The sequence below is a fragment of the Chiloscyllium plagiosum genome, chromosome 14 (assembly GCF_004010195.1).
Source record: "Chiloscyllium plagiosum isolate BGI_BamShark_2017 chromosome 14, ASM401019v2, whole genome shotgun sequence".
NCBI lineage: Eukaryota > Metazoa > Chordata > Chondrichthyes > Orectolobiformes > Hemiscylliidae > Chiloscyllium > Chiloscyllium plagiosum.
In genome coordinates this window covers 30,816,548-30,838,265 of record NC_057723.1, presented here as the reverse complement: position 1 = coordinate 30,838,265, position 21,718 = coordinate 30,816,548, and the positions used below count along the sequence as shown (strand labels likewise).

The window sequence follows — 21,718 nt, the reverse complement described above, 5'->3', positions numbered from 1 at the left end:
ATCAGAGCTGAAAATGTGTTGCTGGAAAAGCACAGCAGGTCAGGCAGCATCCAAGGAACAGGAGAATCGACGCTTCGGGCATGAGCCCTTCTTCAGGAAAACCTGGGTTTATGCCCGAAACGTCGATTCTCCTGTTCCTTGGATGCTGCCTGACCTGCTGCGCTTTTCCAGCAACACATTTTCAGCTCTGAAAAATTAAAGTCCCAGGCATTCAAATGAATAGACTGTGTGCAATGAAAAGAAATTAGAGAGGACATTTGTGAAGATCATTTCTCACTGAAGTTTGTGTCGGAGACGAACTCCCTGAACACAACAGTTTATTGCTGGCTCCTGTTGGGAGACATTCTACTCCTCCCTCTTCCAGCAGCTTTTCCTGTTCTGTGTGACCTCTGTTCATCTCCAAATTGTGCTGTGCTGTAAAGAAAATGTCTACATTAATGGCACCTATGTCAACGAGTAGCTGGTTAATGCTAAAAACAAATTAGAGTCGGCAATATTTCCTTAAGTACCTGATATGCAATACCCTGTGGATTTACAAAAGAATGGAAAGCATCAATCAGATGGTATTAACCAGCAACTAGAAAATAAACTGCTGATGACCACTTGCTGTGGTGCTGGTTGTGGTCGGATCCAGCAATGGTGGGATTTGGAGAACTTTCTGCCATTGAATAAGTGTTCTGTTGATTGAGATTCAGAGGGCATTAGCGTTACAGCACCAAGATTGAATCCTGAACATCAAAGCAGCATTACATATTATCTTCTTGCTCTATATACAGTACTTCTGACCACCACTTACATTGCACTTGAGGTTGTCCTCACTGATAAAGCATCCAGTGTAAATGCCCTAAAGGTGTGCACACATTCTGTAGATGCCATGTTGGTCCCCAGACAGCACCCAAACAGTTCCCCATGTTCAAACTTTGCAACATTAGTCTTCTCAAATATTATCAGTACAGTTCCCAAGCTGGGCACCCAAGCAAAGCAGACCACATACATGTCAACTTCTGAAAACAACTTTTGTGCAATAGCCTTCCCATCTATAAAATAAAAACACTCAGGACTAGTCATTTATCTAAGTACAAGTGACTTATGAGTTGACACCAAAAGTCGAATGCAAACTACTTTTTAAGAAATTCTCACATTTCTTCTGAAGTTGTCAAAATTAGAGGCACTGTTCCGACAGCTAATTCATCAGTGTATATGGGACTGATCGGTGGGATCTCAGATCACTGCTGGAGAAGAGAAGGATTAATAGTTACCGTGAGCAGTTTGGGGGCTGACCTGCTCCCATCCTTCTCTCTCAAATTCAGATTGAAAGGATTGTAGATTCATGCGTGCGCATTGGTGATCTAAATTTCAATAGAAACCAAATCATTAATAATTCTGGACAGACAGCGTTGGCATTGCCGTTAACCAATGGCAGGAAAGCATTACTGCAAATTGAACTGTATTAGAGACATAGAGTTTTACTCGAGAAAGAGGCCCTTCGGCCCATCTTGTCCATGTCATCAAACATCAAACAATTCAAATGCCATTGTCCAGCACTAGCCTCCTAGCCTTGTATACTATAGCTTTTCAAGTGTTCATCTAAATGGTTCTGAAATGTCTTGAGAGTTCTCACTTCTGCTATCCAGAGTTCCAGATCTGAGTTCCAGATGACCAAAACTCTCTGGGTGACTTTTTTTTTTAACTCAAATCCCCTTTCAGTTTCCTGCCACTTTCCTTAAAACTGTGTCCCTTGGCTGTTGACGCCTCTTGTAAAGAGTGTCTATTTATCCTGTCCATGCCCCTCAGAACTCTGTACTCCTCAGTCCGATTCCCCCACTCAGCCTTTTCTGTCTTCTTCTTTTGAAGAAAAGAATATGCTGAGAAGGATTGTTTAAAATTGACCCCAGGCCTGGAGCGGGAAACTGTTTAAGTCATTTTTCAGGGGGTAAAAATGGACTTCCTTGTAAACTGGATATTTCTTACTCTAATTAAAAATCCAGAGAAGAATGCAAGGTGCATTTTTAAAAAGTCAACTTCTAAGATCTTTTAATGGTGTACAGCAGATTATAAGAAGACCGAGCATAACTTCTCCCACACATCTCCGTATAAAACTCCAGAAAAGCGAAACTCAAACGTTTAATATTATATACAAACTATTCCGTGGAGACTTGTCTATATTTGATCGCAGAAAAACGAGAGAACTCATGGGATGATAGTAGCACAATTTTTATCTATTGGGCGTGTTCTAGTTTAAAAAGAACTTAACACAATTAAGTCGTACAGTTATAAGAAGCTTGACCGATTGAACATGAGCTTGAATGTGACAGCCAGAAACCGTGCATAAAAATGCCAAGATCGTTAAGCGACATCCGTTTTGCGAAAGATTCTTTTTCTTGCAACGATTGTGGCATGATATTGTAAAAATGCATCCAGCACGGAAACTTATACTGACTACACTTCTGCTCAAATGCTTCCCACTTTGAATCTTAGCTATTAATTTGAAAGCTTAGGGTCCACGAATGTTGTTTTAAAAATCCATGACATTTTTGTCAAAATTAATCACCAAAGCCCATTTGCTTACCTTTTGTTGCTGTTAGAAAAACAAGTACGATGTTAATATTTCACTAAGCCTTTAGATAAGCCCGACATCGCTTTTCCCTAGAAAACAAAAGTTAAAATTTATTTCTAACGACAAGGATTAATCTGAAATTGGGACATTTTATTTAAAAAAGCAGAACAGAATTTCACAAACAAGAAATGTTTCGAATTGCAGCCATTTCATCAATTCTGGAGCTTTATTGTTTAGATTCCCTACAGTGTGGAAACAGGCCCTTCGGCCCAACCAGTCCACGCCGACCCTCCGAAGAGCAACCCACCCAGACCCTCTGACTAATGCACCTAATACTATGGACAATTTAACATGGCCAATTCACCTGCCCTGTACATCTTTGGATTTGCTCCTGTAAGGCAGAGATTGACCCCATAAACTGGAAACTACTCGTTCACCCAAGGAAGCTGAAAGATTTCAAATTATTTTAATACAATAACAGACGAAATATATGAATTTTGTGATGGCTGTTCAGTAAAATCGTGTCTTGGATTTTTTTCCATTTCCTCTCCATTAAATGCCAAAATACCTCTTCAAGGTCATTTCTGCGCTTCCCATAAAGGACAAATCAAGTGGCCCTAGACTGTGAGGAGATGATGAACTATATATCTGCATCTCCATCTCCTCTCCCAAAAACCAGAAATTTGCTCCCGTTTGACAAACCTGAGTCCGAGAAAACAGACCGGTATCCACTGGTGTAAGATGGCCGAGTTGAAAAGGAAAGCTTATCTGTAACTCATTGTGTAATTTAAGCACTAAAATTAAATCCATACTACACAACAACTTGCATTTATGCAGCGCCCTTAACATGCAAACGCCCCAAACAACATTTGACACCATGTCACATTATATTTGATCGATATTACATACAGCAATATGAGAGCATATGGTCAAAAGCTTGGCCGAGGAGTTAGGATTTAAGGGAGGCATTACACGAACAGAGTGACGACAGAGAGAGACACACAAAGCCAGACAGAAGCGTTCAGGGGGATGAGATCTCTTCAAGTGAAAGCAGAAGGTCTCAAAGGTGTTATTTCCAAAGAAAAACGCAATTTCCATGTTAAACGCACAAAGCAATTTTTTTTGTATTAATCAGCGATCTCATTAATTTTGTTGGAAGTGAAATTTCTCGTTGAAATCTGGCTTCCAACTGAATGCCAGTTTATTAATCTTCATCTAATTGAATTATTCCATTTGTGCAATTAATATGTCGAACGAACAGTCTCAGTGCATTAATGTTAATATTTTATATAGTCCCTACTACTTTGGAACTGGGGTCAATTGATTGATGGAACGCCCTCAAAATATTTTGTTGTATTTCCAATATTTGCTATGCTGCTTATGATAACCGTTATTATTGCCGAAAATGCCTCGACAATATTATTAGTTGAACGATGCACAGAAACTAATGAAATACTTAAATCATAAGGTTTACATGTCCGCCCAACTCGGGCATATGCTGGGGGCGGGGGGGGGGGGAGGCTTCTCGTTGATGTCTTGATTTGATTTTTTAATTTCTTAAAAGGTCGCAGCATACAGATGAAAACATCTGCTTCTTCACCACCCACCTTTTCAACACAAAGTTTAAACCAAAATCAGAATTTTGTTGAAGAAATTCAGTTCTGCTCATCTTATATCGCATTACTGTATTATCCTGTTTCCTCTCTGGTGCCCGAGTGCCAATGCCTCGCTGCCTGAATCCCTTCAGGGTCAACTAATGACATGCTTTGTAATTGAGAGCTGCGAGAACATTTTCCTATTTATCTGGAAAGAAATAAGCAGCAAAACAATCTATCCACGGACCTAACAAGAATATTACTGCATCATTTACCCATTTTTTTTTTTCGCCGTTTGAACTCTCATTTAAGGATTTAGACTAATTTGACTCCCTGCTTTTCTAGGCCGAAGGGTCAAATATCGTCGTAAACTACAGGATTGCAGTCCTTGTTGCTATTGGCAAGGTGCAGAACACATGATCACTGGGATATTTGTTTTAGGAAGGGGAGTGGGAAAGGGAATATGGCCTTTAGTGCACATAAGCTTCCCAAATCAGTCCTTTTTGTCCGCTGGTCTTTCCTCAATTGTCTGTGAAGCCTGGACTCTTCTCCCCTACCCGTCCCCACAAAGGCACCCTCGAACTGTCCATTTCTTTTATAAATGCATAGATGCTCGCTTGTTTGGAAGCTGAAGTCTCGCTTTATAAATTTTCAAATACATTATTTAATGAAAATATGTAAAAGGTTTCAGTAGCCAGTTTAAAGGCTTATTGAAAATTCAATTGGTAAATCTTTTATAACAACTCGGAAGGAAGGAAGTGTAAGGGGCGGCAAAGGGAAAAAGAAATGAAAAGATGTTCAGGGTAGTAGCAGGGAGTGAGATTTCCCGAATATAGTTCATCAGATATCCCATATCATTAAATATGGAATCTCCTATCAGATGTAGTGTAATGAATTCCCAGTCATGGAAGGTTTCAATCCTGCTCCTTTTAAACTAGGCAATATTTTGGTTACATTCTTTAACATGCATTAGTATGGTAAGCAACGCGTTGCTGATGTAAATAGAGACTGACTGATGGTACGAATGTACCTTTAGTTAAGACTATCCAATCTAAAATGAGTGGTGAATTAAACTGCTTCTGATCTGAAGATATTTCTAGCTCCAGTCTAGAGCAGTGTTGATCCCAGCACACTTCTGATTCATGCAGAATCAACTTTTGAGCTAAGTAATTGGAGGCATTCTGAAGTATAACACAATGTAGGTACTGTAAATCTCGTAATTCCTTTGCATGAAAACAATGTCTGATTCGTTGTAGTTTACTGCTAGACTTACTCCGCACAAAAATCTGACACACCAATATACAATTTCTTTAAGACAGTGCATCCCTTGGACATCAATGAATGTTAGACAATCGGATAGTAACCACTGCAAGGCTTTCCAAATGTTTTATTGCCTAAAACTATCGCCTGAATATTGTTCTTTGTATTTCTAGATGCAATTATTTCTCATCTTTAAGAACTCTCTCTCAATTAACTAAGGAAAGCATGTCCCATAACTCTGCAATAACTTTTACGATTTAGTTTGCAAACGCAGTATGCAACTGCCTTTCAAAGTTACAACCCAGCTATTTTCAATAATGCAGTTATCAAACGTTGATTTGCACCGTTTTTTTTAACGAGCTTGATTTTTTTTTGATTAAATTACTGCTGTTTCCTTGAAGCATTGTGAGGTTTTAAGAAGAGTCACGGGGCCAAAGGCATGCACCTGGGATAAACAGCTACAGATGAAAACCCATCTGGGTCTGAAACTGTTTTATGGGAAGTACCAAAATATATCTAAAAGTAAGAACTACGAACGAAATTAACCTTTGCAATCTCGCCCTTAAACTGCTTATGTTACAGTTCGTCTTTCATGTGCACTAACTATGCTTCAGAATTTTTATTTAATTTAGTTTGTGCAAGCTCTTAAGCATTGGAATTTTACTGTGTAAAACTGCATCAATGTTTTATATTCAGGGGACAAAATCATTGAAATCCAATTTATTAACAGTCAATGCATGGAACCAGAAATCTGATGGTTCAGGCAGTAAATGTACTATTTGATATGGGACTGAGCCAAGAACATCAAGAAAGTCCCAAGACCAGCTCCTGGTCTGCTCAAAACCAATTGATATCAGCTGGAATGAGGAGGGATATTGACCACACTTTGCTAGTATGAAGAAGGTGAAGATCTGATCAGTATACTAGATCCTGATTGAGGTTTTTCTTTTTAAAAAAAGTCATGGTTTTGTTAGCAAGAATAAAAATGATTAGCTTCTGATTTAGGAGTCAGTAGTAATTACAATCTATATTGTTTTCACTGATTTGTCCTGGGCTGCAATTTGCAGTAACACTGGCAAAAATACATCTATTACTCATATGTAACAGCTTGGGAAGATAATGGTGGACCTTATTTCATTAGATAGCTCATTCCTTTGCCATCAATGCATATTCTATATCAGATAATAACTAACATAGGTCTTGGAATGTTTATTGTCTAAAATACTTCCTTGATGTTGTTTTTTTATTTCAAAATGTATATTATTTAAGAACTCCTTAATTAACTAGGGAATGCATTTCTGTAATTCTGCAATATCTTTTTATGTTTCTGTGTACATACCATATGTATGCAACTGCCTTTAAACGTTACAACCCACAATTTTCAATAATGCAACTATCAAATGTCAATTTGCATGCTTTCTTTAACCAAGAGTGAACAAGCATGTTAAGATACATGGCTTTGTACAGAGGATACTTAAAATTTGGAATGCTTTGTCATAGGAATGGCTGAGGCAGAGACTGTTGCATTTTTTGGGGGAAAATTAGATCTATGTTTGAAGCAGGGGAGGATACAGAATTGAGAGGATAATGTATTGCAGTGGCAGTTGTTTGTAGTGAACAACCTAAATAGACTAACGCCTTCTCTGTTCATTGAAGATTGATTGTGTTTTACTGATGCCTGACTGGAAATATACATGCAATAAGACATTCGTGTTTCATACTGTTAATTAAAACATGCATCTCTGCCTCAGCATGTATAAAGGATAGTCACTTTGTTAGGATCCTGGAGCAGTACTGTTCTCCTTGAAACTATGCTGTAGTATATGCTTTCAATGTCATGATAAAAGATAGAATTTTTGAGGGGAAATATTAAACCTATTTTTTATGGATTTTCATTCTCTCTATGATTTAAGGTGCACCACTTGGAGAGACAGTATGCATACCTTATACATTCTACTTCCTGAAAAATTACATTGAGCACAATCACTTACAGAAACATGACTATAGCTGTTGTGTTATCAAAATTAATTGTTCTAAAATACTTTGATTTTCAATTCTTTCTCCTTTATAGCTTTAATTAATTACATTTTTGAGGGGCAAAGGGACAGAAGTGTCATGTAAAATTATCAGATTCGACTCCATTGGGAATGTGACCATTATTTTTTATTAACCTGAAACCTGAGTTTCAGCCAATACTCAATTATGATACAATCTCTTTCTTATTCATCTATACATGCATTCACGCATTTATTATTTCTTCCTTAAAATATCTAAAATTAGAAAAATCTAATAAGGAACATGTCAATCCAACTCCACATAATGATGGCCCATGCTATCTATAATTTGACAATAATTCGACAACCTCTCAGGAAATGTATAGTGTAAATAATTCTAGAAAAATAAAAATATATTGATTTTGAATTGGGTGGGGAAAATGCTGCAAATATTCAAAGGATAATATACACTTTTTTCAAATTGCTTATTGGCAATACTACACAACTTAACACAACATTTCTTAGTAGTCTTCCCACAGTCACAAGGATCAAAGTTAGGAATCACTTGTCCTTAATAACAGTTGTATCTTAATGTACTTTTTAATTTAAGGTCTATTTTTTAAAATATGGGTGGCGAATGAGTTATCAATTTGAAAAAGGCTATAGACACTACTATTTATTATTTCCTTAAACCTTGATGAATAAAGGATAAAACCCTCATTTTAAAACAAAATTTAAAAATCTGCTAGTGATTATTTTTATTACTGTATATACTCTTAGTATATATTGCTATACTCTTGCTGTTGAGAACTAAATTTTATTCTTCATTTCTATAGTAATATTTCCATGTATTGTGGACAGTGTAAAAATAATACATTTTCCTGATATTATCTGTTTGTTTACCTTCTATTCAGTCCTTTATAGATTTTAGGGATCATGTTCTGAAGTAATGTTCTCATGAAAAATGACATTTTATTATTGGTATTTGATAATCATAGAGTTTTTATTTATTAATTTTTTGCTTTTTGTGAGATAAATGGAATCACAATTACCTTAACATCTCTTTTTTAAAATGGCTGCATTGATAAATAAGTAGAATGGAATAAATTACTAATTGTAATATTTGGAAGGTGTGCAAGTGATGTCATGACATTCTTCAGTGTTTTACAAATATTATTCTATCACAAGATTGTTTAATCTATTTTATGGCATGTACTAGTCAATGTATAGTCAATTATACATTTTTAAGGACGTTTCATTTTTGGTATGATTTATAAAATCCATTTGGATCATGAAATATAGCAGTTGCAAAATAAATGATTTTATACTTTCCACATATTTGATGCTTACAAGAGATGAAAACATTAGTTTACATTTGTGAGAATATATGTCCAGTATAATTTATTTGAGATATTACAATGAATCCAATGCAAAACTATCTGAATTTCTCATTGCTATAATGTAAATTCATTACATTTTACATTATGAATCTTACCGAGATTAGTCATAATAATGAAATAATGGCTGATCTGTTTTATTAATCCTGGTGATCATTTGTCATATGTGCACAATAATTTATTTTGTACTATGTGTGACATTAATGAATATTGATATCATGTGTAGATACAACACAGTGATTCAAATAAAAAGTAGATATCTACATGCAGCAATTAAACATTCATACAATAAATGATATTACAGTGATTACAACTTGTGCAAGATTACACAATCAGCATTTTAGGCAACACTGCAATCAAATTATAATTATTCATTTATTTTGAAAAAGTTTATTTATTCTGAAATCATTTGCCATTTTGATTTCTGTTCCTGATTCTACCTTCACAGTATATCAATTACTTTCTTTCTGTGCAGTGACACATGAAATTTCATGTTTTTTTTCTATTTAGTTTCATTCCCTGGTTTTTGCTTTCATCAGATTGTTAGTCCACTTTAGCTTACTCTGCTATAACTATTCTTTGCAAGCCATACTACATCTCCAATGCTTCCTTGGACAATTAGATTATAATTGATGATTATATATGGAATGTTTCATTTGTAGATCAGAAGAAGATAGCTAATTCAACTGCATTTTTGTTTGCTAAACATATTTCCTGTTGGTTTTGAGTCTGTTGCCTTATATACCTTTCCATTTGACTTTGATTTAGCTAAAAATAAAACCTTGTATAGTGAAAACATCTCTGAACTCAAATATCATCCACTCACAAACTTCAATCTCTCCCTCCCCCCAAATTGCATTAGAACATATAGCAATCAGATAATAAAGAACAATGGGGTTATGTTTATATGGCACCTGTCAAAATCTCTTGCTACTTCATTGTTTCACAGCTGACAAAATCGCTGTAATACTGTATGACTATACGGCAGCTCATTTACTTATTTTTTTAAAAGCTCCACAAACAGCAGTATGTTAAGTTCCAGTTTAACATTTTTAATGATATTCAAAAGATATCATCGAAAATCACTAATTTCTTCAAATTGGAACTTAGATTTTTAAATCCACCTGAGAAGGTATACCAAGTTAGCATCCTGTGTAAAAGGTGGCATCTCCAAAATCCCACAATGTTTCACTGGAGTGTCAGCTGGATTACTTTCTCAAATCCTGGAGTGTAGTTTGAATTGACAACATCCAACCAGCAGGGAAACGCGCTATCATTGAGACAAGGCGTCATGCTAATACCTAAATTAATTTCCAAATTTGATATTTTCTCTCATCTTAATTTTGTAGCCAGTATTAAAGCATTTTAACATTGATACTGAATCATTTCGAAAGATCTGAAAATTGCATTTTATTTGGACAGCAGTGTTTCTAATTATAGAATCTGAGTATTTTAGGCTTTATTCATATAATCAATTGTAGGTACTCACCATTTTAATGAAAACGTGCATTTGACTTTTTTTATTTGTGGAAAACCAACAAAATTACAGAAAATGTGTGAAACACATAAAAATCACTCATCTCTGACGTCACCTTGAATAAATTAAACACTTGTTAGCCAATTGCAACAGAGTCAACAGATATTTCTGATGAAGAGAGACTTTAGTTTTAGTTTCATGTTGCGAAGTGATTTCTCACAAATGGGACTTCACATTTAAGTAACGTGCCAGAACTACACTGTCATCCCATGTAGATGATTTTAAGAGTTAATGTTATGGAATTTGATCACCAAGTTTTGTGTAATGAAAATAGAATTTGAAATAATTGCATTTAGTAATATTTAAAGTCAAAATTAAACATTGTTTCAATAATGTGATTAGTAACACTAGAATTAATGCCCGTGGTCATGGTTATAATACTGCTCAATTTTATAGCTTTTCTTAAAAGATATAATATGGAGCCAAGGAAAAACACAGAGCATCCAAACCAGGTTTTTAAATATCTAATGCTATGTCAAGTCCTCCTCAGTTTTTTCTCAATTCCGTACTGAGTAATGGTCGAAATAATGGCGGCAATACTGAGCATGTCCAATGCAACTTGTAACCATTCCCAACTTTGCAAATCCGTATCATTTCAAAACAAAAGTACAAAGGTATTGACTGCAATGCCATGCTAGGTTTAAGAACAACTTCACAATCCACTATCAAGTTGTCAGCTCGTTGTTTAAGATGCCAAATAAACCCTTTGTAAAATATGTCCCACATATCCTTCCTTCATTCTATGATTCTCTTCAATTGATCACATAGTTCCTCCTTTCTTCTGTTCCGTATAATCGTATAAACAATTATAAATTTAAAAGACACAGTAGACCAATAAAATGCGTGCTGCGCAGGATAAATGTAATGCATTTAAAGCTTTGATAAACTACTCCCTCCTCATTGAAAGATTTTTAGCAAATGTCAGTATTTGCTTTAATTACAGCTACCTACGCCAATTACACAGATCTGTGCACACAACGTGGCTGCTCCATTTCGTCATTAGGGAAGTATTCGACCACTTCAGATTATATAAAATGTATACAGGCAACATTTTGAATATGTTCTTTAATCTGCCCTTTAAACGGTCTACTTTCTTTGTATACCAATATCACACATGTGGCTCCAAACTGTGAGAATATAAATTATATTTTTATACGTGTGAATGTTATGAGTATATCTAGCTTCACAACGAGAGCTACTTTCCGTCTAATTCCTCTGTCCCTCCGGAAAACTAGAACAGGATCCAAGCCCGAACGATACCACTACAAAATTCTGTTTCAGTGTAGGACTGCCCTTGTAGGGGAAGCCAAGCAAATTTTCTTATTGGAAAAGTAACTTTTGTGTCCGCCTTTTGTATAACTTTTTTTAAAAATTGAGCCGCAATTCATGTCATCCACACAAATTGAATTATGGAGAATGTAACTCATTTTTGAAGAGAAGCGACCCCATAATGTAATGGTGATTGATGGAATGTATTCAACGCTAACGTTAATCCTCAGTTAATCCAAAATTGTTTTTGTTTTCATTTTCTTTTACTGCGGAATTACTTTACAGTCAGAATAAGGAATGGTTGGCTGTCAGAATAATGGTATTATTTTATTTTCAGGAATATTTGTATTTCGATATCTTATTTATAATGCACTGACTGTGTGCATGTTATGACTGAAGAAATAAAATGTTTTGTGAATTATGAAATATTTTGGGGCTATGTTTACAGCATAGTCTCTGAGGTCGAGTTGTCATGATTGCTTCATTGAATTTAGAAATAAATCTCTGTCACGTTATCATGGGACTTGTTTAACGGGCACCGTTCAGGTGAAGTTGGGAATTTGGCCAACTCTGGGAGCTTTCCACAGATTAGCTAGCTCAGTCGATTCTGATGTTTTGTGGGTGGTGACTGAGCAGCGAAAACTAGGAGGAATCTGCTGGCTGGGGGGAGGAGTTCTATATCAGCTCCACCACCTTATCCAGGCGGCTCATTCCTGCCCTCGGCACTGTGCATAAATCCAACTCCTGCCTCCTGAAGGCAAGCTACACAACCTTCATATGTTCGGCTGAAGCACATAGTCTGCCTTTTTTTTAAAAAAAAGGCATCATGTTTCACTGATCGAGACATATACATATGTATTTGACCTGAACATTCGGCTGTTATCGTATGGATTTCAATAAAAAAAAAGATCAATGAAATAGTAAAAGAACGGTGAACTGTTTTTAAAGGTGCCATGAATGTGGAGCGACTAGCTGAAAGCGGAAGACCCCAAGTTCCTTGCGACATGGCTGCTTCGAGTTTCCCGTTGCTGAGGTCGGCTGAGAGCAGGGAGCGGTTAGAAAAGACGGCGAGCGACTCCTCAGAGACGGAAGCAGCAGGTAATGGGTGAACCGAGTTCCTGAGGTTTGGTACAGTGCTCCGAGAGAGAAAGTGAACTTGTGACCCTCTCTGATACCAAGTCTCTGGAATAAAGCCAGCCACTGAGATTTATTCCAGTTTAGTCCTTATGTCGAAGTGAAAGGAGTAATAACTAGCAAACTTAAGCCTGTAAGTGAAAGCTAGTCTTCCGTGAAGCTATTTTACCGAGCCTCGTTCTGCTTATTGCGAGATAAGGTCAAAATGAAGAGCTGTCATCGTGGAAACGGATTGGATTCTGTTAAATATTAGACGTTGATGTTCAGCACGGCTTATTGACAGGAGTGACAGAATGAAATAGGTTTCCGTGTTGCCCTGTTGGTTTGTCAGAGACGGTTGAATCCTGAAGGGAAAGGGAGCCGCGTTTTCTGCCCTGAACTGTCGGGGGGGGGACAAATTAACGTCAACCGTTTGTAAACAAGCGCCAACCGGGCAGCCTTAACCGAGTATTTTCTTCCTGGAAGCAATCCGCGTGTAATGAAACAATTCCAAATGAAATAGTGACCGCTAAGCAGTCCCATCTTGATAATAACACGGCGTTTCCATTTATTTGCAAAGAATGAACTTTTACTGATGATGTCTGGTTGCTTGTATTTTGATCCCATTCGCTCACTCTCTCCCCGTCACATTACTTTAACAAGTTCTGTCACCTTTTAAACAAATTGTATTCAGGTTTTGATCGAGCCGTGGCCTTGTACATATGTTGCATATCTGTGTTTGTGTTTTGTAGACAGAGAAAAATCGATGCAGAGCAAATCAGAAGATTGCAGTGCGGATGATCCGTCCAAAAAGAAAAGGCAAAGGCGGCAGAGGACTCATTTCACCAGCCAGCAACTTCAGGAGCTGGAAGCGACCTTCCAGAGGAACCGATACCCAGACATGTCAATGAGAGAAGAGATCGCAGTTTGGACGAACCTTACAGAGGCTAGGGTTAGAGTGAGTATCCTTAATCTCTTCTTCGCTCTCCTTTATTTGGAGAAAACACTGACAGAACGCTTTGATATTATAATAAAAATGCACATCAAAAGAATTAAACTTCACCCTAACCATGCCAAATATTCACTCGTTGTCCAGGCTGTATTTAAAATGTTGTGAAGTGATTGATATACGGTTTGATATGTTGACCAAATATCACAGTATCTCTTGAGAATGGCCCATTATAACATTCAGTGAAATCCCGCTAATAAGATTACAAGTGCTCGGCCGGTAGCTATTTTAGTAGCGCGAGGAATTCACCTTGCTATGGACCCAGATAAAATAAAAGAGAAATCTGCGCAATTTGCTTCATGTATAATGAAGAAAGGATTTAAAGGGTTTCCTCTCTAAGGACCTGGATTCAAATTCCAGTAAGGTCCCGAGGATTGATGAAGAATACTTAATCAGAGTAAGCTCTCTGAGATCTCAAAGCGCGTGTTTTTGAAAACTCGGGCGGTGAGTTCAAGTGGCGCTGGTACTTCATTAGAAACCGCATGAAATGATTACATCATGGATTCTGTCTTTAAATAAACTAGCATGTTTGCCCCTGAGAACACTGTTGACTGGTAACCAGACCAAGTTTTAATATATTCCAAACATTTGCAGTGTCAGCTCTATAGATAGAAGAAAGAAAGTACTGCTTGAGATACATATTTGTATTCCTATAAACCAAACATGCTGAGCTCACGGCAGGTCCAATCATAACCACAGAAACAAACTGTTTGTGTTAGTAAGCAGATAATGAGTACCTATATATTTCTCAGTGTGTTTTCCCGCGAAATACTGACAATAATTATATTGTCTAGTCTTTTCCAAGCAGTAAAGTTAGACACTTTTTTTCTAATTCGGCTGCTATTATGAAATCTTACAGCTTGCCTTAAATTACTAATTATCCCGTTAAGTAGAATGTTACTTTTTAGTAATAATAGCAGAACACCACAGGAGATTAAAAGAGTTCTGTAACAATTCATGTAGTTTCGACATTAACACAGTTTATAAGGACATACATGGAGAACGCTATCGTTCAATGGTTCAAGAGTGTGTTGGTCGTGTAGTTTTGGTCTTATCTCATTTAGATAACGAAATGTGATTGTAACTGAAGTAAATAGACTGTTACGCCATTTGGGGCTCTTTTTGTCCCATCAGGCGACCATCAATTAAAAAAAACATTGTAATTTTCTTTTGCGGATAATTAAATTTGTTCACGAAGCAAACGCAACTTACTCGGTGGTGCAACCATTTTGGAAGCAGTAACCGATGAAAAAATAATATCCATGAATCTACAGTGCCCTCCTTTCAGAGGAATAAAATAAAAACCAATCGACCAGCGGAAGATTTCAGATCAGTTCATGGACGTTTTTTTTCAGTATGTCAGGAAATCAGTTTTAGTGAAATCCAGAACCATTTTGTTGCTTATCCCAATGAATTCGATCTATAAACAAATCAGGACACATGCTACAATATATATGCCTTTCTAAAGAAATGAAAATGAAAACCAAACGTATGGTAGATTTTTATTTTAAAACGTTGAAGAGTACATTACATGGAACACCGAATTGCACAAAAGTAAACACCAATCGCATCTGTTTACATCACGAAAGGTTTCAAACTGACGCATTTAATTTGATCATTTCTACAATTTGATCTTCACAGGCCAGTACAATGTCTTGACGGGACCGTCCACACTAATACCACACGACCAATAACATGATCATGTAAGGAGATGCTGCCAATGCGTTTAAAATCTCCACTCAAATAATTTGAATTTCCAAAGTTATAGATTTCTTTCTGCAATTTCGGCAATTCTAAGTGGGGGAATCAATTTGCAATTGCTCACAGTGTAAATGGATGCCGCACAATGATTTTTGGTTTTAATTCTGTCTGGCCGTTGTCTTCCTCCATAGGTTTGGTTTAAGAATCGCCGTGCAAAGTGGAGGAAGAGGGAACGCAACCAGCAGGTGGATCTGTGTAAAAATGGATTTATGCCGCAGTTTAACGGCCTGATGCAGCCTTACGATGACATGTACGCCGGCTACAGCTACAACAACTGGGCGGCCAAGAGCCTGGCCCCAGGCCCACTGTCCTCCAAAAACTTCCCATTTCTCAGCTCTATGAACCCGCTGTCTTCTCAATCCATGTTCTCTGCTCCGAGCACCATCTCCTCCATGACAATGCAATCCACTATGGTGCATTCGGCTGTACCAGGAATGCCAGGCTCCAGCCTCAGTAACATTAATAATCTCAACAGCTCCTCTCTCAATTCAGCTATGTCCTCGGCCGCCTGTCCATACGCATCGCCGGCTCCTCCTTACGTTTACCGGGACAGTTGTAACCCTGGCCTTGCTGGTCTCAGACTGAAACCTAAACAGCACAGCAGTTTTGGATACAGCAGTTTGCAGAATCCGGGGTCCAGTCTTAATGCATGCCAATATGCAGTGGACAGACCTGTGTAATATGCAAAATAACTGGGCGTTTCATACAACCTCACAGAGGGAGACGTAAAAGTCCAGTAAAAATGGATTTCATGCAACATGTTAATGGCGTATGCGGGTTGCCACTCTCCTGGATATCAACCACCATTCTGTCCAATGTAAAAAAAACATATTTAATTGCAAGAACTTGAGTGCGATTTTTTTTCAAAAAACAGGAATATTCAGTTGGGTGCTGTAGTTCGGTATCCTTCACAGGGTTTTTAAGCTTAAGTTTACTCTTAATACTGAACAATCGAAAGTGGATTTGTGTATATATAGAAATCAATTCTATTATTGTTAAACGTTGCAATACAATGAAAAATATAAAGTTTTAAAAATGTTTAAATAAACAAAAATGATGCATGTCTATTGCTGTACCCCAGATGAAGGAATGATCGAAATTACTTCCATTTCTAACTCCGCGGCAAGAAAAAAAAGCTACCTCTACATTGCGATTATTTCGCCCAAAAATGAAAATAACTTGATTTTTTTTTCAGAAAAAAGCATGCTACAAATCGATTGTTTTTAACCTAGAATTGCTTTTGAATGAATTGACGTTTTTTGTTCAAAAAAAAACAAGCAACGGAGAGTATAAATATTATATACGTGTTTTCAAGGCTGAATTATCTTTACTGTGTTTTCACTTCGGGGCGCTGTCCAAAACGACGGTCGATTTTTATTTTCCTGGTGGCATCTCGGAAGCAGGGTTGTACAGTGTAGATTGCTGTAATAAAATATGAAAACATTTAAAAGAGAATTACTTGGGTTAATTGATTTCTCTCCATTCCCCACCCCCAGTACAAATAAAATATTGCAAGTTCTAGTTTAAGCAGTTAGTTGCAGTCCATAATCATAGTCATTCACAACTTGTTGAGTAGGGCTTTTTGGGAGGGGGGGGGGGGAATATCAGTAAGATATCAAGCTGTTTTTGTTTTAACCGTGTTGACCGATGGGCACAGATTGCACTTTGTACATATGTTCTATTTATAAATTTCACGGCCCCAGTTGTAATCTTGTATCACATTTTATCAGGGGGAAGCTTTCAAATATCTCGACGCCCGCAAGCTTTTGGAAAACGATACGAATTTGCAAATGTGTGAATACAGAGCCGTGACCGACTAAGAGCGAATCCAATCACAAACAAATGTAATGCTTTCAGAAATCCACTGGCCATACCTCTCGCCATCATCAAATGCCCCAGGAAAGCTAAACAGGCGAAAATAGATGAAAAGGAAAAGTTATTTTTCGGTTCAGGACATAAGTTTACTTACTAGGCCCAGCAGAAATTGGAATTCTAGTGAGTTTCAGATAGCAAAGTGATGCACTCGGATGCAATGCAGATTCCCCACGTTGAAGGTGACCTTGAAATATTATCTAAATTCCATATTTTTAGTATAAGAAATGCGGATTATTCGTAAGTGGACATAATAAATAATAACGGGCCGCTGCATGCAATTTAGTCTTAACGGATTTTTCGTTTAAATGATATGGTTCAAGTGTCGTGTCGATACAGAGAAATGATTTGTTCTGCCCCATTTATCGATGTCAAATTTTACCTCGTGCAAAGTTTAACATATGAACGGTTCAACTGTAGTAATTTATTAGAAAATGCCCCAACCCCCAAACCTATAGACTTCCTGTTGGATTTTCTTCGTTAATCTTGAGGATAAGAAAATAATGCATTATAATTTTTCTTGAAAATAATTTTCTTCTAAATTAACGTGACCATTTAATTAGCAGTCGGATGGAGGTGATCTTTTGTAAAATATATCACTCTAATTCATTCGAGAAATATTAACCTGAATATTCCTCTCAGATCTGTTCACAGACTGGGTTTGGCAAATACGAAATAACAGATTGCAAATTAAGCAAATTGTAAAATTAAGCATGTGGTGAATACAGCAGAGCGGTTGGGATAAAGCAGTACTATGGTAAAGCAGTTTCAATATGATGTATGAATTTGACGCTGAGAATAACATGTATTAGACCGTTCGTAGTGTGTTGTCTGATGCTGGTGGGGAGGGGGGGGGGGGGTTACCCAGGGAGGTCTGCAAGGTTTCCTCATCACATCCCAACTACAGTTGGAAAGCTTGCCCCGTAATTTGCTGCGGCACTTTATTGGCGCTTCCGTGAACCCATTAACAATGGCTAACAGGTAAAGTAACACCGGGATTATTACCAGTAGGTTCAAGCCTTAAACTGACCAAAACCAGAAGAAAAAGGGTGGGAGAAGGGTTTGGGGGGGTGGGGGGAGAGACGAAGAGAGGAGTGACATAAATCCCGAGCGCCCCGCGGCCAGACACCTGATTTTTTTTTAGAGATTGAATTTCAGCTTCCAGGATTAAAAGGAAAACGTTTAAGAAATGAAGTCCATAGGCGGGGGTGGGGGATTGTATTGGTGGTGGGAGACTCCAAACCAGCTGTGAAGGATTACTGACGGTCGGCGCCAGATCGAATTGTTCTGTTTAAATTGTGCTGGAGCAGTGCTGGCCTTTGGAAGAGGTAAACCGAAGGATATTTCCCTCAGCTTGCAATTCGGGGTGAGTGGACCTCCTTATATTGTATAGACCCCTCCCCCTCCAAACGCCACCCGAATTAACATGGCAATTTTTAACGTTGAGAATGTTGGTAAACTGTCGCTTGTTTTTAATTTGGTAACATTTTTCCATTTTGTTTTGTGTTCGACTCCTTTGAATGGAAGTTTTACAGAAGGTGTCCATCCATTCCCCCCGCCCTCCCCCCAGTCGTTGCAGTTGTTTGCACGTCGCCACGTTTTGCAAAGCGACGGGTCTGCGTTTACACTTTCCAGTCGCTTTCATCGATTTCTTACCCGAATTTGACTTCCCTGTAAAGTCAAATCGGCGCAGAGACGCATTAAATCTCCCTTACAGAGGGGATGGAGTAGGAAATGTTTGGACGTGTGAAATAGGTTACCGCTAACTGAGCCATTGACGGTGTCCCCGTTCAGTCGGGGTTGAAACTTATTTCAATGGAAAAGAGGTTTTGCAACTTCAGTATGCAACTTGTATTTCTGGCACTTTAATGTAATCCTTCCAACTGTTCACCACGACAGGTTGACCAAAGGACAGAGCAGCTAATCTTTCAATATGCGCTGGGATCATCTTTGTGTTGACAAGATCGAGTGGTTGCTCCGAGTGTCTGTAAATTATGAATTCACAATAACATCGCAGCTTGGTTTCTTCCAGTTGCGGGCGTGATCATAAAAAGGTCAGCGATGGTACTTCCTGCGTTATTTTACTCCATTCCTTTCGAAACGTGGATTTAGTTTTACTGCTCTTTACCAGTAACCTCTGTGGATAAAACACGCAAGTGAAATCTTTTTGTTCAGCCGATTGCCTCGGATGCCAGTGAGTTCTTTGAATTCGTGATTATGAGTAGATCCCACCGATTATATATTTACGAAATTTTGCCCTGTTTTATTCTGGTGAAATGAGAGGGGTTAGGTTAAAAAACAGAAGAAGAAGTATTTTGTATTATTTCATGTCGTAAGTTGAGCAACTTGTAGTTCTTTTACAATATATTTCCACGAAAATTAAAAAAAATGACGCTGTTCGTCCTTGATGTTAATCACAGAAGATAAGGGCGATTTAAAACAGAACAGATGCACGGTAAAAGATATGAACAGAAGTGTGGTCAATGTATATTTCTCGTTCTTTTGTATGTATAACAAAGATAACAATTTGTCTCTGCATTGGGCTATGTTAGATGTGAATACTTCAGTGAACCAATTATTGGTAAACCGTGAGTGGCAATAATTTTAGACAGTTGCAGTGGAAAGATGTGCTTTCCGTTGGGTTCCACTTTGAATTATCGGCCTGGGGCAGGATGGACCTGTCAGATGGCGATGTTTTATTAGGAAGAGGGCGCACTTTCTGGGAGAGCCCAGAACTGTGACCAGAAGCATAAGAAAACCTCGCGTAAGTTCGAGGGGGAGGGTAAGTTAAAGAGTACAAGTGAATTTAAAACAATCTAAATCAAAGTGGCCTCTGGGGAGTATCTGCTTGTTTTCAAATTAAGGATATTTATTTCTTTCTCCTTTGCAATCCTCTTAAATATGGCCAATTTCTGACTCAGCCTCAAGAAAATGCTGGAAGTAGTCTGTGTAATCAGTTGGAGTGAGTAACAAGTTTATTTGTCCAAGCAGAGATCGCCTCTGGGACATGTCCTAGACATTTCCAAGTTTTAATTATTTCTACTATTTGTCTTCAAATCCGTTAACTCGCAGAAACGATTTTTAAAATTTGCCTTTGCTCAAAGGTGTGGATGAAATCGAATAATATTTGGTGATTGAATGTTGATAACAAAGGACGCGATGTCTTGGGCTATAGTATGTTAAAATGTCAACTATGGAACCTCAGATATCCATCCAAGAAAAGTCTAAAGGTTTTTTCAATAAATTCACAAAAACGTTGTTACCAATAAATTGTCTGAAAAGGATATTCTTATTTGATATTGGGTGCATTTGATTCCTGTTGTAATTTTATAAGGATTGGCATCGGTATACATGCATGTTTAAATATTGTATATCTTTCCACATATAAAATATTTGATTCGTTGCTTGTGTTCTCGCATATTTTGTTTTATTTACAGCTTCTCAGATTTGCTGTGTTCGGAAATATTTGTTCAAACAAGTGTATGTTGACCCCGCCAGCAAAAGCAGCTGTGGTTACTGTTACCGATTTGACTACCAAAGTGCACCCGCTTGTTAACTAAAGGTATTTTAATCCGATTACTACACCGCAAAATGCCCAAAATACACGATTCTAAATGGGGTGGGGAGAGCCACACCTTGGGTTTTCTTAATGTTACCTCTATATACAACACGCTCGGTCGATATTAGTAGCAGTCTCTGAGATGTTAACATCTGCAGGAATCGTTAGTATTTATTTATTTTTTTAAAAAAGAAACGCTGCCAGATCTTCAAGAACATTTGACATCATCTGGTCCCCGATTTTAATCCACATCAACTTGCTACACCAACTAAATTCAGAATTACCTTTTATTTTATTTAATATTTACTGCCTTTTCTAAAAAAAAGTCACGTTGAATAATTCCTATCAAAAGGACGTTAGCTCTGAGCTAACAAATGTGTTACAGATTTAATCCGCGCGACTTGATCTACAAATCTCGAGAACTCTTCGTCTCTATGCCTCCAATACACGAGCGTTAGCTTCTTTATTGTTGCAACATCAACTGACAAAGCCAATGATATCTCGCTGTTTACCAATCCATCAAATATCGTCGTCTCTGTTCGATAGGTCTTCAATTTGAAATGGTCAACATTTCAAATATTTTCTGATGTCGGTCGCAAGCCGCCAATTTACGAGTCCCAGTAAGGAATTCTGCTAACGATATAAATTGCAGCCAACACAGTGAGAAATGGTTTTCGTACACAGACCCTGTTAGCTACGGCCGTGGTTACAGTATTTAGTCTCATCTCCTTCAAAAAAAACCCTAGCATCACGATGTTCAAATTGTGCGTTGAACGCGACTCAAGTGCTTCACTA

The 21,718-nt window shown here is 37.6% G+C and overlaps 1 protein-coding gene across 3 annotated transcripts in view; it reads left to right on the top strand.

Moving 5' to 3' along the window:
* The window catches only part of pitx1 (paired-like homeodomain 1), a 47,894-nt gene extending 30,947 nt beyond the window's left edge, over window positions 1–16,947 (top strand). For 2 of the 3 annotated variants that reach the window (XM_043703472.1, XM_043703473.1), the window contains 3 exons: window positions 12,558–12,707; window positions 13,475–13,680; window positions 15,624–16,947. In XM_043703472.1, coding sequence (XP_043559407.1) covers window positions 12,558–12,707; window positions 13,475–13,680; window positions 15,624–16,172 — 905 coding nt within the window. In that variant the 3' untranslated portion in view covers window positions 16,173–16,947. Of the gene's footprint in view, window positions 1–5,856; window positions 5,935–12,557; window positions 12,708–13,474; window positions 13,681–15,623 lie in introns of those variants that run through there. The other variant, XM_043703471.1, reaches the window with a different exon arrangement.
* The last annotated feature ends 4,771 nt before the right edge of the window (window positions 16,948–21,718 follow it).